This window comes from Balaenoptera ricei, chromosome 7, assembly GCF_028023285.1.
Source record: "Balaenoptera ricei isolate mBalRic1 chromosome 7, mBalRic1.hap2, whole genome shotgun sequence".
In the NCBI taxonomy this organism is placed as follows: Eukaryota; Metazoa; Chordata; class Mammalia; order Artiodactyla; family Balaenopteridae; genus Balaenoptera; species Balaenoptera ricei.
Window position 1 is genome coordinate 544,156 of NC_082645.1, and position 19,554 is coordinate 563,709.

Below are 19,554 nucleotides of genomic sequence, written 5' to 3' on the forward strand. Positions count from 1 at the left end.
CTTGGTGTCCATACGTTTGTTCTCTACATCTGTGTCTCTATTTCTGCCTTGCAAATGGTTCATCTGTACCATTTTTCTAGATTCCACATATATATGTTAATATACAATATTTGTTTTTCTCTTTCTGACTTACTTCACTCTGTATGACAGTCTCTAGGTCCATCCACATCTCTACAAATGACCCAGTTTCATTCCTTTTTATGGCTGAGTAATATTGCATTGTATATATGTACCACATCTTCTTTATCTGTTCGTCTGTCGATGGGCATTTAGTTTGCTTCCATGACCTGGCTGTCACAAACAGTGCTGCAGTGAACATTGCGATGCATGTGTCCTTTTGAATTATGGTTTTCTCTGGGTATATGCCCAGTGGTGGGATTGTTGGGTCATATAGTAATTCTATTTTTAGTTTTTTAAGGAACCTCCATACTGTTCTCCATAGTGGCTGTATCAGTTTACATTCCCACCAACAGTGCAAGAGGGTTCCTTTATGTCCACACCCTCTCCAGTATTTGTTATTTGTAGATTTTCTGATGATGCCCATTCTGACCAGTGTGAGGTGAAACCTCGTTATAATTTTGATTTGCATTTCTCTAATAATTAGTGATGTTGAGCATCTTTTCATGTGCCTCTTGGCCATCTGTATGTCTTCTTTGGAGAAATGTCTATTTAGGTCTTCTGCCCATTTCTTGATTGGCTTGTTTGTTTTTTTAATATTGAGCTGCATGAGCTGTTTATATATTTTGGAGATTAATCCTTTGTTGATTCATTTGCAAATATTTTCTCCCATTTTGAGGGTTGTCTTGTTTATGGTTTCCTTTGCTGTGCAGAAGCTTTTAAGTTTCATTAGGTCCCATTTGTTTATTTTTGTTTTTATTTCCATTACTTCAGGAGGTGGGTCAAAAAGGATCTTGCTGTGATGTATGTCATAGAGTGTTCTGCCTATGTTTTCCTGTAAGAGTTTTATAGTGTCTGGCCTTACATTTAAGTCTTTAATCCATTTTGAGTTTATTTTTGTGTATGGTGTTAGGGAATGTTCTAATTTAATTCTTTTACGTGTAGCTGTCCAGTTTTCCCAGCACCATTTATTGAAGAGATTGTCTTTTCTCCACTGTATATCCTTGCCTCCTTTGTCATAGATTAGTTGACCATAGGTGTGTGGGTTTATCTTTGTCATAGATTAGTTGACCATAGGTGCGTGGGTTTATCTCTGGGCTTTCTATCCTGTTCCATTGATCTATATTTCTGTTTTTATGCCAGTACCATGTTGCCTTTATTACTGTAGCTTTGTAGTATAGTCTGAAGTCAGGGAGTATGGTTCCTTCAGCGCTGGTTTTTTTTTTATTTATTTTTTTTTATTTATTTATTTTTGGCTGTGTTGGGTCTTAGTTTCTGTGCGAGGGCTTCCTCTAGCTGCGGCAAGTGGGGGCCACTCTTCATCGCGGTGCGCGGGCCTCACTATCGTGGCCTTTCGTTACGGGGCACAGGCTCCAGACGCGCAGGCTCAGTAGTTGTGGCTCACGGGCCTAGTTGCTCTGCGGCATGTGGGATCTTCCCAGACCAGGGCTCGAACCCGTGTCCCCTGCATTAGCAGGCATATTCTCAACCACTGCGCCACCAGGGAAGCCCCTCCAGCTCTGTTTTTCCCCTCAAGATTGCTTTGGCTATTCGGGGTCTTTTGTGTCTCCATACAAATTTTAAGATTTTTTGTTTTAGTTCTGGAAAAAATGCCATTGGTAATTTGATAGGGATTGCATTGAATCTATAGGTTGCTTTGGGTGGTATAGTCATTTTCACAATGTTGATTCTTCCAATCCAAGAACATGGTATATCTCTCCATCTGTTGGTATAATCTTTAATTTCTTTCATCAGTGTCTTATAGTTTTCTGCATACAGGTCTTTTGTCTCCCTAGGTAGGTTTATTCCTAGGTATTTTATTCTTTTTGTTGCAGTGGTAAATGGGAGTGTTTCCTTAATTTCTCTTTCAGATTTTTCATCATTACTGTGTAGGAATGCAAGCGATTTCTGTGCATTAATTTTGTATCCTGCAAGTTTACCAAATTCATTGATTAGCTCTAGTAGTTTTCTGCTGGCATCTTTAGGATTATATATGTATAGTATCATGTCATCTGCAAATGGTGACAGTTTTACTTCTTCTTTTCCAATTTGGATTCCTTTTATTTTTCTTCTGTAATTGCCATGGCTAGGACTTCCAATACTGTTGAATAAGAGTGGCAAGAGTGGACATCCTTGTCTTGTTCCTGATCTTAGAGGAAATGGTTTCAGTTTTTCACCATTGAGAATGATGTTTGCTGTGGGTTTGTCATATATGGCCTTTATTATGTTGAGGTAGTTTCCCTCTATGCCCAGTTTCTGGAGATTTTTTATCATAAGTGGGTGTTGAATTTTTGTCAAAAGCTTTTTATGCATCTTTTGAGGTTATCATATGGTTTTTATCCTTCAGTTTGTTAATATGGTGTATCACATTGGTTGATTTGCATATATTGAAGAATCCTTGCATCCCTGGGATAAATCCTACTTGATCATGGTGTATAATCCTTTTAATGTGTTGTTGGATTCTGTTTGCTAGTATTTTGCTGACGATTTTTGCATCTATATTCATCAGTGATATTGGTCTGTAATTTTCTTCTTTTGTAGTATCTTTGTCTCGTTTTGATATCAGGGTGATGTCCTCATAGAAAGAGTTTGGGAGTGTTCCTTCCTCTGCAATTTTTTGGAAGAGTTTGAGAAGGGTGGGTGTTAGCTCTTCTCTAAATCTTTGATAGAATTCACCTGTGAAGCTATCTGGTCCTGGACTTCTGTTTGTTGGAAGATTTTTAAGTACAGTTTCAATTTCATTACTTGTGATTGGTCTGTTCATATTTTCTGCCTCTTCCCGGTTCAGTCTTGGAAGGTTATACCTTTCTAAGAATTTGTCCATTTCTTCCAGGTTGTCCATTTTACTGGCATAGAGTTGTTTCTAGTAGTCTCTTATGATGCTTTGTATTTCTGCAGTGTCCATTGTAACATCTCCTTTTTTTTTTTTTTAAGGAATTTCTTTATTTTTATTATTTATTTATTTATTTATGGCTGTGTTGGGTCTTCGTTACTGTGCGAGGGCTTTCTCCAGTTGCGGCAAGCGGGGGCCACTCCTCATCGTGGTGCGCCAGCCTCTCATTATCGCGGCCTCTCTTGTTGCGGAGCACAGGCTCCAGACGCGCAGGCTCAGTAGCCGTGGCTCACGGGCCTAGTTGCTCCGCAGCATGCGGGATCCTCCCAGACCAGGGCTCAAACCCGTGTCCCCTGCATTGGCAAGCAGACTCTCAACCACTGCGCCACCAGGGAAGCCCACGTCTCCTTTTTCATTTCTAATTTTATTGATTTGAGTCCTCTCCCTCTTTTTCTTGATGAGTCTGGCTAAAGGTTTATCGGTTTTGTTTATCTTCTCAAAGAACCAGCTTTTAGTTTTATTGATCTTTGCTATTGTTTTCTTTGTTTTTATTTCATTTATTTTTGCTCTGAGCCTTATGATTTCTTTCCTTCTACTAACTTTGGGTTTTGTTTGTTCTTCTTTCTCTAGTTCCTTTAGGTGTAAGGTTAGATTGTTTATTTGAGATTTTTCTTGTTTCTTGAGGTAGGATTGTATTGCTATAAACTTCCCTCTTAGAACTGCTTTTGCTGCATCCCATAGGTTTTGGATTGTCATGTTTTCATTGTCATTTGTCTCTAGATATTTTTTGATTTCCTCTTTGATTTTTTCAGTGATCTCTTGGTTATTTAGTAACGTATTGTTTAGCCTCCATGTGTTTGTGTTTTTTACGGTTTTTTCCCTGTAATTGATTTCTAATCTCATAGCATTGTGGTTGGAAGAGATGCTTGATATGATTTCAGTTTTCTTAAATTTACCAAGATTTGTTTTGTGACCCAAGATGTGATCTATCCTGGAGAATGTTCCGTGTGCACTTGAGAAGAAAGTGTAATCTGCTGTTTTTGGATGGAATGTCCTATAAATATCAATTAAATCTATCTGGTCTACTGTGTCATTTAAAGCTTGTGTTTCCTTATTAATTTTCTGTCTGGATGATCTGTCTATTGGTGTAAGTGAGGCGTTATAAAGTCCCCCACTATTATTGTGTTACTATCGATATCCTCTTTTATAGCTGTTAGCATTTGCCTTGTGTATTGAGATGTTCCTATTTTGGGTGCTTATAAGTTTATAATTGTTATATCTTCTTCTTGGATTGATCCCTTGATCATTATGTAGTGTCCTTGTCTCTTGTAATATTCTTTATTTTAAAGTCTATTTTATCTGATAGAAGTATTGCTACTCCAGCTTTCTTTTGATGTCCATTTGCATGGAATAACTTTTTCCATCCCCTCACTTTCAGTCTGTATGTATGCCTAGGTCTTAAATGGGTTTCTTATAGACAGCATATATATGGGTCTTGTTTTTGTATCCATCCAGCAAGCCTGTGTCTTTTGGTTGGAGCATTTAATTCAATCACATTCAAGGTAATTATCGATATGTATTTTCCTATTACCATTTTCTTAATTGTTTTGGGTTTGTTTTTGTAGGTTCTTTTCTTCTCTTGTGTTTCCCACTTAGCGAAGTTCCTTTAGCATTTGTTGTAGACGTGGTTTGGTGGTGCTGAATTCTCTTCGCTTTTGTTTGTAAAGCTTTTGATTTCGCCTTCTAATCTGAATGAGATCCTTGCTGGGTAGAGTAATCTTGGTTGTAGGTTCTTGCCTTTCATCACTTTAAATATATCGTGCCACTCCCTTCTGGCTTGTAGAGTTTCTGCTGCGAAATCAGCTGTTAACCTTATGGGAGTTCCCTTGTGTGTTATTTGTCGTTTTTCCCTTGTTGCCCTTAATAATTTTTCTTTGTCTTTAATTTTTGTCAATTTGATTACTGTGTGTCTTGGCATGTTTCTTTTGGGTTTATCCTGTATGGGACTCTCTGCGCTTCCTGGACTTGGGTGACTATTTCCTTTCCCATGTTAGGGAAGTTTTTGACTATAATCTCTTCAAATATTTTCTCTGGTCCTTTCTCTCTCTCTCTCTTCTCCTTCTGGGACCCCTATAATGCAAATGTTGGTGCGTTTAATGTTGTCCCAGAGGTCTCTTAGGCTGTCTTCATTTCTTTTCTTTTTTTTTCTTTATTCTGTTCTGTGGCAGTGAATTCCACCATTCTGTTTTCCAGGTCACTTATCCATTCTTCTGTCTCAGTTATTCTGCTGATTCCTTCTAGTGTATTTTTCATTTCAATTATTGTATTATTCATCTTTGTTTGTTTTTTACTTCTTCTAGGTCTTTGTTAAACATTTCTTACATTTTCTCGATCTTTGCCTCTATTCTTTTTCTGAGGTCCTGGATCATCTTCGCTATCATTATTCTGAATTCTTTTTCTGGAAGGTTACCTATCTCCACTTCATTTAATTGTTTATCTGGGGTCTTATCTTGTTCCTTCACCTGGTACATAGTCCTCTGCCTTTTTATTTTGTCTGTCTCTCTGTGAATGTGGTTTTCGTTCCACAGGCTGCAGGATTGTAGCTCTTCTTGCTTCTGCTGTCTGTCCTCTGGTGGATGAGGCTATCTAAGAGGCTTGTGCAAGCTTCCTGATGGGAGGGACTGGTGGTGGGTAGAGCTGGGTGTTGCTCTGGTGGGCAGAGCTCAGTAAAACTTTAATCCACTTGTCTGCTGATGGGTGGAGCTGAGTTCCCTCCCTGTTGGTTGTTTGGCCTGAGGCGACCCAGCATTGGAGCCTACAGGCTCTTTGGTGGGCAACACCAGGAGGGCTCACGCCAAGGAATACTTCCCAGAACTTCTGCTGCCAGTGTCCTTGTCCCCACGGTGTGCCACAGCCACCCCCCGCCTCTGCAGGAGACCCTCCAACACTAGCAGGTAGGTCTGGTTCAGTCTCCCCCGGGGTCACTGCTCCTTCCCCTGGGTCCCGATGCACACACTACTTTGTGTGTGCCCTCCAAGAGTGGAGTCTCTGTTTCCCCGAGTCCTGTGGAAGTCCTGCAATCAAATCCCCGTAGCCTTTAAAGTCTGATTCTCTGGAAATTCCTCCTCCCATTGCCAGACCCCCAGGTTGGGAAGCCTGACGTGGGGCTCAGAACCTTCACTCCAGTGGGTGGATTTCCATGGTAAAATTGTTCTCCAGTTTGTGAGTCACCCACCCAGCGGTTATGGGATTTGATTTTATTGTGATTGCACCCCTCCTACCGTCTCATTGCAGCTTCTCCTTTGTGTTTGGATGTGGGGTATATTTTTTGGTGAGTTCCAGCGTCTTCCTGTCGATGGTTGTTCAGCAGTTGTGATTCCGGTGCTCTCGCAAGAGGGAGTGAGCACACATCCTTCTACGCCGCCATCTTGAAACAATCTCCTAACCTGGATTTCTTGATTTAATATTTTCTAATCAACAAATACTAACTATTCTTTTATTGTTGGTATGTACAGTTCAGATTGGAAAGTGTTAAATCAAGAAATTCAGATTTAAATCTTAAGACGTGGTTTTCCTATGTTCCCAGCTTTGTACAAAACATTTTAAAGGCATTCTCTCATTTAATCTTCACAGTTATCTTAGGAGATAAGATGATGTTCTAATCTTTTTTATTATTATTATTTTCAAACAGAAGAGGGACAGGTTTAGAATAGGTAAGTAACTTGCCCCAAGTTTTACAACTACTAAAATGGACCTGTCTGACCCTAAAGCTGATGGTCTTTAACCAATATGCTGAATTATCAGGCATTCACATTCTTCTTTTTGCCGCCTAATGCTTCGGTTTAATCTGACTTGCATGTATCTACAGGTTCCAGAACAGCGATGGAGAAATTAAGTACTTGCAGTTAGCTGAGGAGTTAATTCGTCCCGAGAGAAACACATTGGTTGTGAGTTTTTTGGACCTGGAGCAATTTAACCAGCAACTTTCCACCACCATTCAAGAGGAGTTCTATAGGTTTGGTGTATTAATCTTTACTTTAAATAGACATGGACCCCGGGAAGCCAGCTCTTCTTAGAACGGAAGTGTTCATTTGTGAGGCAAAAAGGCAGCTGTCACAGAGGCCCTTTGATATAGCCAGTGGTCATTTTATTGCTGCTCTGAACTAATTTAGGCCTTTGTGGAGTTGACTATTTTTCTCATGCGAATGTTGAAAACTTTTGTTTTCTATGTAGTTTTTCCAGGTGTTAAGAGGATTGCTTACTTTGTGTCAGGCTTCAGTGCTATTGCTATGTCATTCATTTAATCCACTCCCCCTCCCCATATCATATAAAATCCCTTGAAACATTTTAAAAGCTGAATGGTATTTTTTTGGCAGAAATTAGACATTAGGCTTTTATTTTGCTTTCAATTGCTATATAAAGCCAGAAATATCTTTCTACACAAAACTTAGTTTAAATAAAATCAGGTTAAAATAAATACTGTGGACTGTTATGAAAGAGAAATGAAGACCCAGGAGTAAGCAGTCACAGTCTTGTTCTTTTACCTGGTATACTGGGAGATGGAGGATTTGTCTCGGTGTTTCTAGTCATATATGGCTATCAAGCTATCAAGAATGGTTGGAGGGATAAGCAGCAGAGTTTATTGTGATAGTATGTAGCAGGAAAAGTTGTACTGACAAGTGAGAGGGAGGTAGAAAGTCAGGGCTGTTGGTGGAAACACCTATGCCTGTACCTCATGCACAGACCGTGCCACAGTTCTGTGTCCTGAAAGTAGCTGATTTTTCAGAGGACTTCCAGATCCTACCACTTAAACCAAGCTGCCTCAGCTATTTAAAACTTAAGAGAACGTGCACACTTCCATCTAACCAGTCAAGTGAAACGTTTCTGCCAACTTGCTCTCAAATCAGTACACAAATTCCTTCCCTGCCCTTATCTACTTCCTATCAATCAAGAATTAAACCTGGAAGAAAATAGTAGGCCTTGACACCAAATGGGAGGCTGCCTTGCTAGGTAGTATACTGCCCAGGTGGTTCAGGCAGAGTCATCTTGGACAGAGGAGTGACCTGCCGTGTGCATGCTAAATGATTATTTAAAAATAATAGGTATTCAGGAACAGCATTTTATCTTTGGTGTTTCTGTTGTCTTAGATGTATTTATGGTGGAATAGGAGAGGATTGAAGATGCTCTAAACCTAGACCAGATGATAGAAGTGTCCTGCAAAGTTAAATTCTAAAGCTTGGTTGTAACCAGATGAAATTCCTTAGTTTCAGCTTTTGGGAAGCATAAGGGGAAGGAGCCCTTGGTAAGCCTCTTGAAGTTGTCAGTTGATTTACTTTTTGTTTGTTTTTCAGAGTTTACCCTTACCTATGTCGGGCCTTGAAAACCTTTGTCAAAGACCGTAAAGAGATCCCTCTTGCCAAGGATTTTTATGTTGCATTCCAAGATCTTCCTACCAGACACAAGTAAGAAACCCTTCTTGGAAAAAAAAAAATTCCCCAAATAGTATAGGCATCACTTAATTGGCAGAAAGCTCAGAAGGTTGTAGTCTTAGGTCTATAAAGAGTTATATCCAGTTATCCAGAAGATTTAGTTTTGGAAAATATGTATTTCCAGGAAAACGGGATGGGAAGTGTGTTAAGTGAAGCAATTTCTGGGGATTATAGTATTTTAGGACACCTTTTAAGGGATGTTGAGGTGAAAAATTAGTTCAGTGAGAAAATATGAAAACTGAGAACAGTCACAAAAATTAATGAATTGTCAAGAGATTAAATAGCATAGCTTTTAAACTGTTTTCCTCTTTAGCAGTTATTTAAAGAATAAATTTGTTGGAGGAAATTGAAGTGATATTTTGAAAACTTAAACTACTAAAATTACTTATAAAATTACAAGTTATTTAATATAAAATGGGTTTGTGAAATACAGTGTTTTCTAAACCTTCAAGTTCAGAAAAAAATTTGTCCCGATAATTTTTCCCAAGGATAACTTTACTGTGAAAATGCTTATTTAGAAATGTAGGTAAGAAAAAAATATATTTGCATATAAAACAAAAATGGGATCATTCTGTTTTATAATTGTAGTTGCATTTCTTTCATGTCCTTTACTTAGTTTTTCTTATTTATTCATTTATGTATTTTGTTGTGGATGCATGTACATTATACTTCAGGAATGGGCATGTTGATTAAATTATTCTTGTAGGAGAGTCCAAAGAATACCTTGTCTCTTATTTTGTTGTTGTTGTTATTTTAAGCATAAATTATCATTGAATATCCTCTCATTAAAAGTGAAAATTTTTAGTTTGAAAATGAATACTTACTAATGCAATATCTGTCTTTAAACAGAATTCGAGAACTCAACTCATCCAGAATTGGTTTGCTCACTCGCATCAGTGGGCAGGTGGTACGGACTCACCCAGTTCATCCAGAGCTTGTGAGCGGAACTTTCCTGTGCTTGGACTGTCAGACAGTGATCAAGGATGTAGAACAGCAATTCAGATACACCCAGCCAAACATCTGCCGGAATCCAGTTTGTGCCAACAGAAGGAGATTCCTGCTGGATACAAATAAATCGAGATTCGTTGATTTTCAAAAGGTGCTTATTAATTTCTCTTTAGGTCAGATTCAGCCTATGCTAATAATTCACTTCTAGGCACTTGTAATTATTATTATAAGCTTACTTAGGCAATGTTAAACTCAGTTTTTATGTAAGTCAAGGTTCGTCAAGTGTGACTACAGATTTAAGCTAAAAATTTGTAATGCAAATTTCAATTATCAGTATATAAATGTGTTCTAACCTTTAATAACTTGGATTGGAAGCTCCTTCAGGCAAATAAAATGTATTTGTCAAAGAATAAACAGTAACCATTATTATTATTACTGTTATTATTATTATTATTATTAACAAGCTAGAGTTAGGAAGATTTTTGAAGAAGTAGAGACTTGTTGGTGTAAGACTTGGAGTTGGTGGTTAGGAGGGAGGAAGGCATAAATAAAAGAACAGATGAAAATGAACATGCTTGTCAATAGCAGTGAGGATTATCATGATTAAAGTAGAGTAACCAAATTGGAGATCATCTGAGAGATGATTTGGTATGAGGCATGGAAGTACTTGGAGCCTTAAATCTCAGATTGAGAAGCTTGGACCTATCTTGATAAGCAAGGGGAATACGTTTTCAGATGATGTGAATTTTTCTTTGTTAAAGGAAGATTGATGAGACAACTGTGCGTGGTATTTAACAAGAGACTAATAGGTAGTTGTAGTTAACTGGGCAAGAGTTGCATGGTAGCAGTAAGAATGAAGGGGCTAAAGCTCTTCAGGGCTTAGTAACTCTGGTATATGCAAAGAGAAAAGTTGCAGCAGCTCAAGCACTGGAGAATGAGTACCGGACTAAAATAAATAATTTATATTAGATTCAGTTTTTAGTCCTTACTTAGTTTTCTTGTTTTATTCTGATACTTGGTTTATAGGAAACATGTGTTCTTAGCAACAACTTTGGGTAAAAGATGCTTTATATTTGATAAAGAACATGATATAACAACCAAATACAAAATATGAATTCAGGTTGGGTCTTGGTTTGGGGGAAAAAAAAACAGCTGTAATAAAGGACATTCTTGACAACTGGGGAAATTTGAAGACGGACTAGATAAAGAAGTCATTATGGAATTAAATATTTAAATCTCTTGGTGTGATTGATGGTATTGTGGTTACATAGGAGATTGTCTTTATTCTTAGGAGGTGAGTGCTAAAATATTTGGGGGTGAAGTATCTTGATTTTTGTAACTTCTTTCAAATAATACAGTAAAAATATGTGTGTCTTAAGTAATGTTAACAGTTGTGTTGAGGTGGAGGGTATAAGAGATGTGAAATTTTTCATAAAATTTCCCTGACAATTTAGAGGAAGATGGAACACATTTATTTGTCTTTGTTATAGGTTCGTATTCAAGAGACTCAAGCTGAGCTTCCTCGAGGGAGTATCCCCCGCAGTTTAGAAGTGATCTTGAGGGCTGAAGCTGTGGAGTCAGCTCAAGCTGGTGACAAGTGTGACTTTACAGGGACGCTGATTGTTGTGCCTGACGTGTCTAAGCTTAGCATACCAGGTCGGTAATCTGTGGCTCAAATTTAACAAATTCTCAGTTACCTGAACTGCAGAGTATCTAGCTTCTTGCATCTTCCTTGTCTTATTTTTGGCTACCAATCAGAGGGTGAGCGAGGAACTATGATGAGAATAAAAACAAATTGGTTTGCTATAAAAGCTACTGTTCTGAAAAATTTCAAAGCCTAAATGAAATTTTTGCATTTATAGGTTTCATTTATCTGAGCAGTTTTGATTCTCAGCACCTTCAGTATTTGAGCTGTGAAACAATCTATCATTCAATGTTTCAGGAGCACGTGCAGAAACTAATTACCGTGTCAGTGGTGTTGATGGATATGAGACAGAAGGCATTCGAGGGCTCCGGGCACTTGGTGTTAGGGATCTTTCGTACAGGCTGGTCTTTCTTGCCTGCTGTGTTGCACCAACCAACCCGAGGGTGAGTCTACTTAGTAGAATGGCAAAGCTTAAGAAAGGCATCCCCTGAGGCTGCCGCAAACTCAGTGTTAAAGATGGGGTTGGGTTGAGATTTGTTCTTTAGTTTTAAAACCAGATTTTTTCACATCTGTCTTCCCGATCTTAAGGAAAAGTCTTATTTTTGTACATAAGAGCTCAATGCTTTAAAAGCATTGGTACTATTATTATTCACGGTGGTTTTTCTGTTTTTAATTGTTAAAGTTCCTCTGTCACGCTCCTCGAGATAGTACAAGTAGAAAAATTTAGTAATCTGGGAAGTACAGTATATTGCTCTTTCTGAGAGTGATTGACCCCTGGTATTCTAGTTGTTCAGAGCTTGATTTTGTTCCAGGTGGGGAAAGCAGTGAGGAACAGTTTGGAAAATGAGTGGTGAACATAATATTCTGTTTCTTCATTTTCATCTTCATATCAGTGATTAACATTTTATTATGGCTCATCTCATGAGCATCTAGATTCATTTAGATAGCAATACAAAACAATGGTGGTAGCTTTTTTTGTTATTTTTAAATCACTGAACAAATGACAGGCTCTTCAGTGTCTTAACTTAGGCCGTACTGGTTAGGAGATTTTTTTTAAAAACCTTTACAGTCAGCAGATTCTGAAGTTGACCTCCCAGGCTATATTTCGTTTGTGGTGATGTTTCTTCTCTTTCACATTATTTTGACTATTTCTATACTACTATTTTTTTCCTTTCTTCTCCACCCCTCAGTTCGGAGGAAAAGAGCTCCGAGATGAGGAACAGACAGCTGAGAGCATTAAGAACCAAATGACTGTGAAGGAATGGGAGAAAGTGTTTGAAATGAGTCAAGATAAAAATCTATACCACAATCTTTGTACAAGCCTGTTCCCTACTATACATGGTAAGAGTTCTATCCATTTGTGGCATAAACTTGAAATCAAAATAATGATTATAAAACAGCAACATGTGACTTCTTAAAACACACAAATCAGATTATGAAAGTTTTTTAGTGGGTTTAGAAGGGGTTTTAAAAAGTCATTTGTAAAAGGACAGATATTATACAATTCCACTTAAAATGAGGTACTTAGAACAGGTAAATTCACAGAGACAAAGTAGAAAGAGGTTACCTGGTGGGGAGGGAAATAGGGAATTGTTGTTTAATGGATAGAGTTTCTGTTTGGGATGATGAAAAGTTCTAGAAATGGATAGGGGTGATGGTTATAAAAGATGGTGAATGTACTTAATTCCACTGAACCACTTAAAAGTTGTGTATATTTTACCACAATTTTTTTTTTTTTCTGAAGGTTACTATTTTATTTACACAGATAGTTAAGGACTGGAAGAGAATAATGTTTGTTTTTTTTTAATTGAAGTATAGTTGATTTACAATGTTGTGTTAGTTTCAGGTATACAGCACAGTGATTCAGTTATATACATATATATATTCTTGTTCAGATTCTTTTCCTTTATAGGTTATTACAAAATATTGAGTATAGTTTCCTGTGCCATCCACTAGGTCATTGTTGGTTATCTATTTTATATATAGTACTGTGTATATATTAATCCCAACTTCCTAATTTATCCTCCCCACCTTCCCCCTTTGGTAACCATAAATTTGTTAGAGAATAATGTTAACTTAAACATCATTGGAAATAGATTATTCTTGACATGACTCTTACTAGGAAATGAACCTAGCAGAATTCTTAAATTATATTAAATTTACAAAAAAGTTCGGACTGCCCACAGCAAATTCTATACATGAAAACATTTTTATAAGTGTCTAACAACTGTAATCTACTTTTAACAAGTATCACTACCACAGGCAGGTAGTCAAATAAGTGCTCACTTACATTTTCTTTGGCTTGTTGATGCCCCTCTCCCATATTTCTTAAACTTGCCAAATGCAGTTTTTCCAAGTTCTTTATTTTCTGAGTTGGTGATTCCTCCCATTCTGTCCTTAGTTCTTCTGCCAAACGAGTGAGTTGCTGATTTCTCCTGTTTTATATCTTCTCTTATTTGTAAAGCAATATCTCTTTCTTGTTCTCGAACCTGTAGCAATCTTAGTTTTCGTCTTCTTTCAAAATCTTCCTTTAAAATGAAGGCTTCCTCATTAGGACTCAATTTCAGCTTGCCGGCGGCATTCATCACCTTTCTTTTCGTTTTCATGTAGTACTTTAAATATGAAGGTTCCAGGAAACGGGACCCCGGACTCAGGAACCGCGGCTCAGACAGAGAAGGTCTGGGCAGCCGCCACACAGCAGCCTCCCAACAGCCGTTTGTGCGCCTGCAGGGCGGCCATCACCGAGCCCCCGTCACTCTACCACAATGTTTTTTAAAAAGAAAAAAAAAAGGTCATTTAGTCTTCTTTTTTTCTGGCTTTAGGGTAGAACTGCACTTAAGTATATTCTAATATGCCAGATTAATATCCTGATCTTGTTTTTCTTTTTAGTTTTCATGGTGGAGAGAGATTTCTTGATGTTTTTTGGTTATATGTACTATGCCTATACCTTGTGGTTTCTTTCATATTTTCTTAGCTCTTGGTTACTAGCTGCTCACTGTCATTAAATCCCCTTGTGTGTTGAGGATTTGACTAAATTTTCAGATCTCATGCTTTACCCTTGTTTTTTCCATCCTTATCTTCCATTTTCAGTTGGAGTTATGGCAAGAATTCATAAGATTATGAGTATTTCTCTTAGGTATATACATATATTTTTAAGCTCTTGGGATTTTTACAAGTATTTATTTATTTATTTATTTATTTATTTGCCTGTATCGGGTCTTCGTTGCGGCACGTGGGATCTTTCATTGTGGTGTGTGGGCTCTTCATTGCAGTGCACGGGCTTCTCTCTAGTTGTGGCACACGGGCTCTAGAGCATGTGGGCTCAGTAGTTGTGGTATGCAGGCTCTCTAGTTGTGGTACATGGGCTTAGTTGCACCGCGGCACGTGGGATCTTAGTTTCCTGACCAGGGATTGAACCTGCGTGCCCTGCATTGGATGGCAGACTCTTAAGCACTGGACTACCAGGGAAGTCCCTAGGTATATACTTTTAATCATTGAAAGTTAACCTTTTTTTCTACTTAAAATATTTGGTCAATGAAATTGAACTGAAATTCTTTATGTTAATAATCCTTTGTGGATTTTAGAGTGTCCTCCCTTATAATGAGTAGGTGTCAAATTTTATGTTGCTCCATTCCCCCATAAATTAATCTGTTGCTACATAACAAATTATCCCAAAACTTCATGGCTTGAAGCAACAAACATTATCTCATACAGAATATAGGTCAGAAATTTGAGAGAGACTTAGCTAGGTGGTTCTGGCTCAGTCTCTAATGAGTTTGTAGCCAAGACGTCATCTGGGGCTGCAATCATCTGAAGGCTTGACTTGGGCTGGAGAATCCACTGACAAGGGAGCTCACTCACTGCTTATGTTAGTGCTAGTTGTCAGCTGGAAGCCTCAGTTCCTTGCCACATGAGTCTCTTCCATTGGGCTGGTTCAGTGTCCTCACAACACAGCAGCTGGCTTCCCCCAGAGCCTGCAATCCAAGAGAGCAGAGCAAGGAGGAAGCAAAGTGCTTCTCAGGACCTAGTGTCAGAAGTTACACACCTTCACTTCTACCATAGGCTATTTGTGGGAAGCAAGTTGCTAAGCCCAGCCACACTTAAGGAGAGGAGAATTAAGCCCCATCTAGAAAAGAGGATTATCAAATAATTAGTGGACCATTTTAAAACTACCACACCTCCAACACATTTGTTTCATATAGGTTATGAGTCAGAGAAATTTTGTTTATGGAATGGATTTTTAATTTTTTGCTTTTAAGGAGTGTTTTGTATAAATGTACCTAGCACTTTGTTGATGGAATTCACAGAAAGTCATAATAATTAAAACGGAAAAATGTTTCTTCCCGTATCACATTTCTAAAAATCTGGTGTTGTCTTTTTTTTAAATTGTGCATTTCCTTCTTATATTGCATTTATAAACAGTTCTTAGAAGCAGCTGTAAATCACATTCAGCATCTTATCTAATCCATATCAGTTCAATTAGCTTGTATTTATATTCAGCACGGGTCACTGTACCTGATACAAAAGAAGTAAGTCATGGACCATTTCCTCAAACTCTTGGTAGAGCTGTAAGACTTGCCTTTAGAAAGAACTAGTAAATGTGGTAGGCTGTCGTGGACATAGTTTATTTATGGGGAGAGATATTTGAGGACTGTGACATAGGGAAAGGCTTTGTTTAGGAAGTAGGACTTACGGACAAGGAGAGGCTCTTAGAATGGTGAGCACTGGCATCTGTGATAAGGTGAAGACATTAGGACAGTGACTGGGTGACTTTACGTTCACAGGACAAGAACCAGGTATTTTTACTCTAGTCTTAGCTTTGCTTCAGCTGTCTCTGCTCTTTTGGTTGGTAAATATGCCTTTGTAGTTTCCTGTGAAATTGTTTAACCTCATGTTGAAAAATACCTTGGGTTTTCATTTCAGGCAATGACGAAGTAAAACGGGGTATCTTGCTGATGCTCTTTGGTGGTGTTCCAAAGACAACAGGGGAAGGAACCTCTCTTCGAGGGGACATAAATGTTTGCATTGTTGGTGACCCAAGTACAGCTAAGAGCCAGTTTCTCAAGTAAGTGTTTGCCTGAGATAGTACAGCAGAGAAAACAATATGTGTAGTTCCAGGCTTTCTGTGCTACCAAGAATGCAGTCAGTGTGCCCTTATCAGAGCAGGAGTATAAATTATGACTGTTGAATATATAACTCTCTTAGGTTAAGTACAGCTTAATTTGTTAAGTAGAATGTAACAACATTTTACAATTTTTTGGATTAGGGAAAAATTGTAATTCCAATCCCACATAGAATTCTTTTAATCTTTGTGTAAAAGTCTTTGAATATATGAATATATATTTTCATGGTTATAAGTCACAGCATGCATATTTTTAATTTTAATTTACCCTAAATATTTTTCCATGTTTCTTTATTTTCACGATTGTTGTTTTTTGTTGGTATAACTTACAAAATCATTCCCCTAGCCTGATATTAGACAATTTAACAGTAATTTATTTTAATGGTCAAATACAGTGAACATCATAATGTGTATAAGTTTTTATTTTATTATTTTCCTTTGGGTAAATTCCTAGGCATAGGATTGCTGAGATTAAGAATACAAACATCCTTAAGGTTCTTAAATAGGACACTCTTTCCAAAAACAGTGTGATAAAGATGAGACATTTTATGCTAAACTTATCAGTATGAGTACTACTTTAGCAATTTTTGCTTATTTTTAAAAGCTATAATAAAATACTTGCTTACTTTCAAACTTTTAAGAAACTTAGAGGTCAAGATAATAGCAACCAGTTTTTGAGCACTTGCTGTGTTCTTGGTGCTGTGTGTGTGTGTGTTATGTCTTATCCTACCAGCATCCAGACAGGCATGTAATATTATTCTCTTTTTTTAGGGAGGCAATCAAAACTTCTCTGAGCCTCAGTAATTTCCCTAACTTCATAGAGCTGACAAGTGACTCTTAAGCCATGAATATTAGAACTCAGCATTTTGACTGCAAAGCATGTGCTCTTCGTATTATATCAAGCTGCCTTTCCTTTATTTGGGAAATTTTTAACATGGCAATGTTCTAGAACCTGAAACATTTTTAGCTGAAGTTTTGTAACTAAATACTATTTCCTTCAAGTATATCAGGGACTGAGTTCTAGATTTGAAGGTAACAGTCCTGTGTTAAGAGAATTCTCTTTTTTTTCTCCTCATTTCCTCTGCCCCTGCCTCCCATCTCTCCCACCACCACCACAGAAAGATGTACTGCATTGTTGCCTCTGAGCGGTATTATACACGATTATGTTTGCTTTTTAACAATATTAAGTCTTTTGATCCATGAACATGGGATATCTTTCCATTTATTTAGGTCTTCTTTAATTTCTTTCAATAATGTTTTGTAGTTTTCAGGGTATAAGCTTGCTCTTCTTTTATTAAATTTATTCCTAAGCATTTTATTCTTTTTGATGCTATTGTAAATGGAACAGTTTTTGTAGTTTCATTTTTGGGTTGTTTATTACAAGTGTGTAGAAATACAATTATTGATCTTTTATCTTGCAGCATTGCAAGAACTGACTTATTAGTTCTAACTGTTTTAGTGGATTCCATAGGATTTTCTGTTGACAAGATCATGTTAACTGCAAATGGTGATAGTTGTTGTTTCTTTCAAATCTGGGTGACTTTTTCTTGCCTAGTTGCCCTGGCTGAACCTTTCAGTATAATGTTGAATAGAAGTGGCAAGAGCAGACCCCTAAGTCTTGTTCCTGCTCTTAGGGGGAAATCATTCAGCCTTTTACCTTAAGTATGATGTTAGCTGTGGGTTTTCATAGATGCCCTTTACCAGATTGAGGGGAAGTCTCTTCTAGTTAGTTGAGTTTTTATCATGATGGGTGTTAGATTTTTTGACATGCTTTTTCTGCATCTGTTAGGTGGTTCTTATCATTTTTTAATATGGCACGTTATTGATTCTTAGATGTTAAACCAACCTTGCCTTTTTGGAATAAATCTCCCATCTAGTTTTGTTTTGTTTTCATTTTTTTGTTGTAGTTGTTGTTGTTTGTTTGCTTTGTTTTGTTTTTGTTTGTTTTCATTTTAAGTGCAAGGCCTTCTAATAGATCATTTTTGCTGAACTCTTTATTATCGATTGTTTTTGCCATGTATGGACTTCACCTTCCTTTAACAGGAATGGATTTGACCTATTTAAAAGACCAAAGGAGAAAAGGCTTTCTGTTTGGTCTATGGCATGTGTCTTTATGAATTGCTTTTTTTTCTTAATGCCTCTTTCAAATGTTCTTTTAGAAATTTAAATTCTTACCTGACATAAGCCATAACCAGCTGATAATCCTGAAAAGGATGCTTTGTAGTCATATGTTAATGAATATGATAACCTTGAACAGGCACGTGGAGGAATTCAGTCCCAGAGCTGTCTACACCAGTGGCAAAGCATCCAGTGCTGCTGGCTTAACAGCAGCTGTTGTGAGAGATGAAGAATCTCATGAGTTTGTCATTGAGGCTGGAGCTTTGATGCTGGCTGATAATGTAAGAACATTTTACCCTCTTGGGTATAAAGAAATCAGAATATCCCCTACCCTATCAGTAAAGGCCTATAAGTTCCCATTAAGGAGATGTCCTCTTTTTAATAAGTACTTTTAGTAAATAATTCATGGTTTTATTAATTTAGAAATTGGGATTGTCATCATTAATCAGCACTTTCTGAACTTCTCTAGAGCGTATTACGTGCCCTGAGCTTGTGTTTGCTGTGACTAGTACTTCTGAGCAGTTTTCCTTTCTAGACTGTGACACATCTATGAGTATATCTATTGCATTTCGCATGTATTTGTCACAGATCAATTAGCTCTGTGAATGCGTGTAAATTGTAGCTATATATACTTATAAACATTATGTTCCAACTCCATCCTTCACTTTACTTTCCCAGTCTAAAGTCAACACTGAGGTAACCCAGAATATTTTGACCCTGAGATTTACACTAGGTTTTTATGTTGAATAAAAATGCAGTAAGTAACTGCATGTTTTTAGTTTCACTCTTGGTTTAAAATGAGTCAAAAGAGTATGGTCCCCTCGAGCTCTGGGAATTATTGTACTATCTTTAGTAGAGGGAGTTAGGATTGCTTACTTACCTATCTTAGTTGTTTAAAAGAACTGAAAGGTCTCTGTGGTAGCAAACTTTGAGTTTCCTTGCCGTTTGACATCTGAAAGGCAGTTTCTTATGCTAGGTTTGTTTGGTTACAGGGTGTATGTTGTATTGATGAATTTGATAAGATGGAGGTGCGGGATCAAGTTGCTATTCACGAAGCTATGGAACAGCAGACCATCTCCATCACTAAAGCAGGAGTGAAGGTATGTGTGTCCACATAATGTAGCTCTAGATGATCACTTGGATAAAATGCATTACTTCAACATGAAATGCAGTTTACTGAAACGGAAAACACAGCCTTGAGGATTATTAATCAAGTTGATGGATTATTTAAATGAAAATAATAAGTACAATGTTGTAACTAGCATTAGAGAGAAATCAAACT

The 19,554-nt window shown here is 37.5% G+C and overlaps 1 protein-coding gene across 1 annotated transcript in view; it reads left to right on the plus strand.

Moving 5' to 3' along the window:
* MCM6 (minichromosome maintenance complex component 6) overlaps window positions 1–19,554 on the plus strand; it is a 43,028-nt gene that overhangs the window by 3,721 nt on the left and 19,753 nt on the right. The window contains exons 2-10 of the mRNA XM_059927568.1: window positions 6,819–6,965; window positions 8,302–8,412; window positions 9,289–9,538; window positions 10,878–11,043; window positions 11,330–11,475; window positions 12,223–12,373; window positions 15,956–16,097; window positions 18,412–18,553; window positions 19,265–19,372. Of these exons, the coding sequence (XP_059783551.1) occupies window positions 6,819–6,965; window positions 8,302–8,412; window positions 9,289–9,538; window positions 10,878–11,043; window positions 11,330–11,475; window positions 12,223–12,373; window positions 15,956–16,097; window positions 18,412–18,553; window positions 19,265–19,372 (1,363 nt within the window). The remainder of the gene's footprint in view (window positions 1–6,818; window positions 6,966–8,301; window positions 8,413–9,288; window positions 9,539–10,877; window positions 11,044–11,329; window positions 11,476–12,222; window positions 12,374–15,955; window positions 16,098–18,411; window positions 18,554–19,264; window positions 19,373–19,554) is intronic.